This window comes from Gekko japonicus, unplaced genomic scaffold, assembly GCF_001447785.1.
Source record: "Gekko japonicus isolate JY-2015 unplaced genomic scaffold, Gekko_japonicus_V1.1 scaffold5178, whole genome shotgun sequence".
Classification (NCBI taxonomy): domain Eukaryota; kingdom Metazoa; phylum Chordata; class Lepidosauria; order Squamata; family Gekkonidae; genus Gekko; species Gekko japonicus.
This window is the reverse complement of record NW_015172707.1, coordinates 30906-39680: the sequence shown is the minus strand read 5'-3', so window position 1 is coordinate 39680 and position 8775 is coordinate 30906. Positions and strand designations below refer to the sequence as shown.

General features: G+C 49.6%; 1 protein-coding gene across 1 annotated transcript in view; it reads right to left on the bottom strand.

Moving 5' to 3' along the window:
- Positions 1-8775, bottom strand: part of RBCK1 (RanBP-type and C3HC4-type zinc finger containing 1) — a gene marked incomplete at its 3' end in the record, with an annotated part of 36807 nt that overhangs the window by 18587 nt on the left and 9445 nt on the right. Inside the window, exons 2-4 of the mRNA XM_015421798.1 lie at positions 6137-6207; positions 2140-2284; positions 704-761 (exon numbers count right to left, since the gene is read on the bottom strand). Coding sequence (XP_015277284.1) covers positions 704-761; positions 2140-2284; positions 6137-6158 — 225 coding nt within the window. The remainder of the gene's footprint in view (positions 1-703; positions 762-2139; positions 2285-6136; positions 6208-8775) is intronic.

Below are 8775 nucleotides of genomic sequence, written 5' to 3'. Positions count from 1 at the left end.
AAGGTAACAGCGTTCCGTGTGCCTTGGTGTTTAGTCATGCCGGCCACATGACCACGGAAATGTCTTCGGACTGCGCTGGCTCTTCGGCTTTGAAACGAAGATGAGCACCGCGACCCTAGAGTTGCATTCGACTGGCTTTCGAGCAAGGGAACCTTTACCTTTTACCTTCACTCAGAGTCTCAGAGCAGCTCACAATCTCCTTTCCCTTCCCCTCCCCTCCCGACAACAGACCCCCTCTGAGGTAGGTGGGCTGAGAGAGCTCTTTTGAGAACTGCCCGTTAAGACAACAGCTCTGAGAGAACGTGTGACTGACCCAAGGTCACACCAGTAGCTGCACGTGCAGGCGTGGGGGATCAAACCCGGTTCTCCAAGATTAGAGTCCGCGCTCCTAACCACTACATCAAGCTGGCTCTCTGTCTAGTTGGCGTGTGGAACGCACTGCCACAAGATGTGGTGATGCCCACTGGCTTAGATGAATTTAAAAGGGGGATTTTACTAATTTATGGAGGATGGTGTTTATCTCTGGGTGTCAGCCACATTGGTTGAATGGGATTCAGAGGCAAATGGAAACTGGGTGGCAGAGAATCATTCCTTCCCCGTCACAGACAACATCCCTGCTGTCATTTACATTCTTGCTTTATCATGGAGCGGCAAGGAGCTGAGTCAAGTCCCCCAGGGCTTGTTGCAGATTCCCCTGACCCACTTCAGCCTGGCTGGAGTGGCTCCAACGGCTGTAATCCCACATTCCAAGAGTGGCAACCCTCAAACAGAGAAGCTTCAAGGGGAAGTTCCAATGTGAGATTGCTGAACTTGAGTTCATTCACAAATTCAGAACAATGGACTTCCCCCCCAGGACTGAATAGGGACATAGGTTTCTTATCTCACCACAGAAGCTAATTTTCTGCCCCCCAGCATTTCTCCCCTGCTCTAATCAAGCTGATTACATTTTGCGTTGTACATTTGCAGGGCTTTTTTTGTAGAAAAAGCCCAGCAGGAACTCATTAGCATAATAGGCCACACCCAACAGCAGAAACTCATTAGCGTATTAAGCCACACCCCTGACATCACAGTTCATTGGCATATTAGACCACACCCCCATGTTACCACACTCACCTTTTGCTTCTTATTCTGTTTACTCTGTTGTCAAAACCCTGGGCTTTTTTTTGGAGCAGGGACTTCTTTGTATGTTAGACCACACACCCCTAATGTAGCCAATCCTAATGAGTTTCTGCTGTTAGGTGTGGCCTATTATGCTAATGAATTCCTACTGGGCGTGGCCAACTCAGGAGCCAGCCGGAACTCCGTTCCTGTGCGTTCCTGCCCAAAAATAGCCCTGTCATTTGCATCCTGACTCCGTCCTTCGCAACACCCCTCCCACCTCCCGACTGGGATATAAGGACTCGGGGATCTCCTTTCCCACTTGTACCTGACGAAGAGAGGTTGGACTCTTGGAAGCAAACCCCAGAAATCTTTTTTTGGTCTCCATGGTGCTGCTGGACTCTAACCTCACATTTCCCGAGTGAGTGAACCTCAGCTCTACATAAGAACATAAGAACATAAGAGACGCCAATGTTGGATCAGGCCAAAGGCCCATCCAGTCCAACACTCTGTGTCACACAGTGGCCAGAAATACCAGTGCCATCAGGAGGTCCACCAGTGGGTTTAAGAACATAAGAACATAAGAGACGCCAATGTTGCCCCCCCCAAGGACCAAGAAGACAGAGCATCACTTGCCCCAGAGCCCCTAGCTATACCTTGTGGCTAATAGCCACTGATGGACCTCTGCTCCATATGCTTATCTAATTCCCTTTTGAAGCTGTCCATGCTTGTAGCACCCACCACTTCCTGTGGCAGTGAATTCCATGTGTTAATCACTCTTTGGGTGAAGAAGTACTTCCTTTTATCCGTTCTAACCTGACCGCTCTGCAGTTTCATGGAGTGCCCACGAGTTCTTGTATTGTGAGAAAGGGAGAAAAGTACCTCTTTCTTTACCTGCTCTTTCCCATGCATAATCTTATAAACCTCGATCATGTCACCCCTCAGTCGTCTTTTCTCCAAGCTAAAGAGCCCTAAGCGCTTTAACCTTTCCTCACAGGGAAAGTGTTCCAACCCTGTCATTCCCCACTCTTATGCAATCACCTGATGTCTTGCTGTGGGTCAACCTCTTCCTTCACCTGCACCGCGAGCGGGATCCGTCGCTCTGCCAGCCAGAGGGCACACTGCTGGGCCATCTTCTCGTCCCCTCCTCCGATGGCCGCGGCCAGCTTCAGGGCCTGCTGCTCTGCTAGGAACAAGAAGAAGTCTGAGTGGTGCGGCTTTATAGTGGGAGGAGCCCATTCACCTGCGGAACTCACGAACACATGAAGCGGCCTTCTACCGAACGAGACCTGCAACTGTGGAAAAATAAATGCTAATAATACCCAGTTACTAAAACCGGTGTGCAATTCGACTGTTATATATTGATGGCACGTTGTCCCTGACAATGTAATTTTACTTGCACTCTTAGGACCTAAACTGGAAGGTATATATTACTTCCAGTATATACAGCTACTTCTGAGACAAGGCCAGATATATCTGTGGCCCCAAATAGAAACTTTTTGCTGTGTCATTCAATTCCATATTGGAACATTCCAATTTTGGTCCTATTTTATTTATAGTTAATTGTCTTATATGCAGGGGTCATTTCCTGCAGGAACGCACAGGAGCCGAGGTCCGGCAGTAAAGAGCCCAGGGGGCGGGCACATGCAACAAGCCCCACCCCCTGCTCCCAGTAGCCCTCAGTCAGAGCAAGAAGCAGCCAGGTAAGCTGCAGAGCCCCCCCGGCCCCCCAGCCCAAAACAGTCCAGTGGCCCCTTTAAGACCAAGTTTTATTCAGGTACAAGCTCTCCCTCCTCTGCGAGGACAGATCTGCACGTTTCCCCCCCCCCAATAGCTAGCAATCCAAAACAGTCAAAAAAATAGCTAGCAATCCAAAAAAGTTATGCTAATGAGTTATGCTAATGAGCTCCTGCACCTCTTTTTCTACGAAGTGACCCCTGCTTACATGTGTTACAGGGACTCTGTCGCTTGTTGTATTTTGAACTATTTGACCACCTCTGAAGAAGGCTCTCGTGAGCCAAAATGCATCAGGTAATATACTGTACCTTTTTGTGTGTATTTGTAACTTTGAACATTTTACGAGGCTTTATCTGGGCCCCTACTAGGTTTTTATACGTCTTTGTAATAAACACTCTTTTGTACACTTCCTTATGTTTTGACCTTTTGGCCCTCAATAAGTTTTCTAAACTTCCTTGGGAGGTTTGTGCTTTGTAGGTTTAGATTTTCTCCCCTCCTTTTTGGGGGTGTCTTCAGCCAAATACACAAACGAAGCTGCCTTCTACTGAATCAGACCCGCCGTCCATCAAGCACTTTAAAAATGGGATCTTTTTATGTTTATAATATTTAAAATGTTTTGACTTTTGTATATAGTTTTATGGTAAAAGGTAAAGGTAAAGGTTCCCTCGCTCGAAAGCCAGTCAAATCTGACTCTAGGGTTGCGGTGCTCATCTCCGTTTCCAAGCCGAAGAGCCAGCGCTGTCCGAAGACGTTTCCGTGGTCACGTGGCCGGCATGACTACTCACCAAGGCGCACGGAACGCTGTTCCCTTCCCACCGAAGTGGTCCCTATGTATCTACTTGCAATTTCTTGCTTTCGAACTGCTAGGTTGGCAGGAGCTGGAACTAGAGATGGGAGCTCACTCCGTCATGCGGCACCCGGGTCTCGAACTGCTGAACTACCGACCTTCCACAGCCTGCAGTTCAGCGTCTTAACCACTTGAGCCACCGCAGCTCCAATTAATGTAAACTGCCCTGAGCCTGCTTACAGGAAGGGCGGGGTATAAATTGAAGTAATAAATAAAGAAATAAATATGTGATTTCTGAATGTGAGTTCTGACGTTTCCTCTGACATGTTTATATCCTGACAGCTGTCACTGCGCCCTCACAAGAGTTTAACCATAGTGAATTCAGATTTTGGTATTTAGCCCAAATGAAAGAAGGATGGTTAACTCCAGAAGTGTTCTCAAAACATCTGGTCCCGGGAAACCAGCCAAGAGCCAAGCTTAATGTGAGTCACAGCCCTTATCAGCTAGCTTTCCATATGCAAGGCCAGAAAGGGTCCCGGTGTTCTCCAGTGTTTCGTATTGTTCCGGAAGACCAGACAAAGAAGCGTAATTACTGACACCAATAGGAGATGCGCTGGGTCAAGTGATGCTTGTATGATGTTAACTGCTTGGTACCAATTAGAGATTCTTTAATGTGTGTCAGTTTCCTTAGCAGGATCACACCACACACCAAGGCTTCTTAAGAAGATAAGAGTTTAATGATAGTCCATTTCTAAGAACGAGTATACAGCTTGTGTCAGGAATGACCGGCAATATAATGGCCACTTAATTATAGTAAAATCAAACGTCCCCCCCCCCCCAGCTAAAGCCAATCATTACATTTCGCGCGCACGGGCAAGCAAGCGGCTGCGCACCCAAACTGTTAAGATTCCCAGGCCGGGCAATGCTGCAGCTGGAAAGGAATAGCAAGGTCAGAGTAGAGATAAGCAGTGAAGAGCCAGACAGGATGAGCTGGTGTGGAGAAGGAAATGCCCCCTCCACATTCCAACATCATGACAGGGTTACCTGACAATGTGTAAACCAGGGCTTTTTTTGTAGAAAAAGCCCAGCAGGAACTCATTAGCATAATAGGCCACACCAAAAAGCAGAAACTCATTAGCCTATTGGGCCACACCCCTGACAGCACAGCTCATTGGCATATTAGGCCACTCCCCCATGTTACCAGAAGTGTGCTCATCCAGCCACACCCACCTTTTGCTGCTTATTCTGTTTACCTTGTTTGTGGTCAAAACCCAGGGCCTTTTTTTGTAGCAGGGACTCCTTTGCATGTTAGGCCACACACCCCTAATGTAGCCAATCCTAATGAGTTCCTGCTGTTGGGTGTGGCCTGTTATGCTAATGAGTTCCTGCTGGGCGTGGCCAACTTGGGAGCCAGCCGGAACTCCGTTCCTGTGCGTTCCGGCCCCAAAATAGCCCTGGTGTAAACTATACATGATGTCATTTGGGGTATAAGACCTTCTGCCCTTCCTGGTTATGGGAGAACACAGCTTTGGAACTGCTAAAGTCCTAAGGCACTCAGCCCTGTATTCCATTCCAGTGCATTAAACAGATATTTATCTAACTCATTGGACTCCAAATGTGTGTTTCCAGTCTGGCAACGGGAGCACGCAGGCAGATTTGTGTATCATTCCTGAGAGTCTTATCCTGTCATACTGTTTGTTAGACGTCTCCTCATCCTATTGATCGTACTGACCTACATTATGTAACCCACCTTGAGTGTGAAAGGCAGACTATGAATAACATCAAATAAAAATAATCAAGTAAACATCTAAGGTCACATGGAGAATTTGCCATGCGAAAGGCATGAATGTCGGGCGGATTTTCGGGGCGCGATCACACCGCAACGTCGGGGAAGCGTAGCACACCCGTGGCCAACCCGTGGCGTCCCGCCGAAGATGTGGAGTTTAAAAGTACCAAGGAAAGTGCACTAGTATCCGGAAAACATGCGGCACGGGTGGGTGGCTGATCGCGGGAGCGCTAGTATCCCATGGCATCCGGCGCCCGTCCACATCCCGTCGCAAACCAAATGTTTTTCGTAAGCGCGTGAGCACAAACACGAAACTGAAAGCAGTGCTGCTCCGCGGAACTGCGCATGCGCACAAACACGAAACGCTTGTGTGATCGCGCCGCTTCTTTGCCACGCCGCAGCATCGCCGTGTGATCGCCAGCTAACAGCCGAAGCACGGAGACTCCGGGGACCGTGTGATCGGGCTACCGCGCTTTATTTTGCTCCAGGGCGAACAGCCACGCCTCCCCCCCGGCGTTATCTGGCCCGTGTGACCGTGGCCTAAGGTGACCATAAGTTCACAAGTGCTTGTACAGCTGTCATTCAGTTCTGTGGGGCTTACACATGAGGAAATCCTGGAGGATCAGGCTTCAGCACAGCAAGAGGAGGCCCCTCGGATCCCCAGACAAAAAGAACTGGCAAGGTCATGGCAGTTCGCAGTCACACCTCCTGAGCCCCGAGATGCTCACCTTTTTGGGTTGCCTCCTCCATAAACAGCGTTCTGGCCAGCCTCACCCCGAGCTGCAAAATCCAGAGGCTCCTTAAAACAGAAAGAATAAAAGAATTTCAGCCTGCTGGGTTCTATTGGGCAGTGCCTGTGATGCGGCGAACAACAAGGACCTCCGCCCTTCTCCCTGTCCTGTGCTACTGATGCTGCTCTAAGCCCTGAAGAGGGCAAAAAAACCCCTCAAAACCCAACCCTCCAGGATCCCCGGCCAAACTGGCCTAGAGAAAAATGGCTTCCTGACCCCAAAGTGGTGATTGGCATTTCCCTGGAGATGTAAGAAAGGGCCACGAGAACTAAGCACTGAGGCAACTCTTCCTGCCCTCCCCTCTCGTGTTCTGCCCGAGTTCACAGAATCAGCATTACTGTCAGATGGCCACCTAGCCTCTGTTTATAAAAATGCAGGGCTCTTTCGCTTGGAGAAACGACAGCTGAGGGGTGACATGATAGAGGTTCACAAAATTATGCATGGGATACAGAAGGTAGAGAAAGAAGTCCTTTTCTCCCTTTCTCACAAAACAAGAACTCAGGGGCACTCACTGAAAGAAAGCAAACGCAATCTTAGGATGCATTCACAGAAGCCTTGTGTCCAGATCACGGGAGGTGGTCGTTCCGCTCTATTCTGGCCCCAACTGGAGTCCTGTGTCCAGTTTTGGGCACCACTTTTTAGGAAGGATGTGGACAAGCTCGAGTGTGTCCAGAAGAGGGCAACCAGGATGGAGAGAGGGTTGGAATCCAAGTCTTAGGAGGAAAGGCTGAAAGAGTTGGGTCTGTTTAGCCTGGGAAAGAGAAGGCTTAGAGGGGACAGGATTGCAGTCTTCAAATATTTGAAGGACTGTCATGTAGAAGATGGAGCGGATCTATTCTCTCTTGCTCCAGATTGCAAGACTAGTTCTAATGGGTGGAAATGACAAGGGAGTCGCGTTACCCGCTAAATATCAGGAGAAACTTCCTAAGTGTCAGAGTGGTTGAGCAGTGGAACACAGTCTGCCTCGGGAGGTGGTGGAGGCTCCTTCACTGGACGTTTTCAAGCGGGGGCTGGACGACCCTCTTTCGGGTATGTTGTAGGGCTCTCTTTTGGCCATGCTCCTGCGGAGTGCAGGGGGTTGGACTAGATGACCTGCAAGGTCCCTTTCAACTCCAGCATTCTATGATTCTATGCCTCTATGAAATTGATGAGCTGTAGGCTTAGAACAGATAAAAGGAAGCCCTTCTTCACCCAAGGAGTCATTCACACGTGGAGTTCATGGCTGTAGGGAGTGGTGGCGGCTACAAGCATAGATGGTTTCAAGAGGGGATTTGATAAACCTATGGGGCGGAACACCAGGGGCAATGGTGCTCTGTACTCTTAGTACTTTTCTCCCTTTCTCACAATATACATTCACACGTGGAGTTCATGGCTGTAGGGAGTGGTGGCGGCTACAAGCATAGATGGTTTCAAGAGGGGATTTGATAAACCTATGGGGCGGAACACCAGGGGCAATGGTGCTCTGTACTCTTAGTACTTTTCTCCCTTTCTCACAATATAAGAACTTGTGGGCACTCAATTGCTGAGCATTTGGGTTAGAACGGATAAAAGGAAGTACCTCTTAACCAAAGAGTGATTGACACTTGGAATTCACTGCCATAGGAGGTGGTGGCAGCTACAAGCATGGACGGCTTCAAGAGGGAATTAGATAAGCATCTGGAGCAGAGGTCCATCAGTGGCTATTAGCCACAAGGTATAGATAGGGGCTCTGGGGCAAGTTATGCTCTGTCATCTTGGTGCTTGGGGGGGTCAACAGTGGGATGGCTTCTAATGTCCTGGCCCCACTGGTGGACCTCCTGATGGCACCTGGTATTTCTGGCCACTGTGTGACAGAGTGTTGGACTGGGTGGGCCACTGGCCTGATCCAACATTGGCTTCTCTTATGTTCTTATGTCTGGGGCCAGGGATGCTCTGTATTCTTGGTGCTTGGGGGAGGGGGCAACAGCCAGGGGTTCTCTGTATTCTTGGTGCTTGGGGGAGGGGGCAACAATGGGAGGCCTTCTGGAGTTCTGGCCCTGCTGCTGGACCTCCTGATGGCACCTGGTCTTTTTGGCCACTGTGTGACACAGAGTATTGGACTGGATGGGCCACTGGCCTGATCCAACATTGGCTTCTCTCTTATGTTCTTATGTCTGGGGCAAGTGATGCTCTGTTCTTGGTGCCTGGGGGGGGTCAACAGTGGGAGGGCTTGTAGTGTCCTGGCCCCACTGCTGGACCTCCTGATGGCACCTGGTCTTTTTGGCCACTGTGTGACACAGAGTGTTGGACTGGATGGGCCACTGGCCTGATCCAACATTGGCTTCTCCCTTATGTTCTTATGTCTGGGGCAAGTGATGCTCTGTATTCTTGGTGCTTGGGGTTTTTTGTGGGAGGGCTCCTAGTGTCCTGGCCCCACTGCTGGACCTCCTGTTGGCACCTGGTATTTCTGGCCACTGTGTGACAGAGTGTTGGACTAGATGGGCCATTGGCCTGATCCAGCATTGGCTTCTCTTATGTTCTAATAAGAGGGAATTAGATAAACACAAGGGGCGGACCCACGATACTTGCGGGGGGGAGGGACCTCCACACATGAGGCA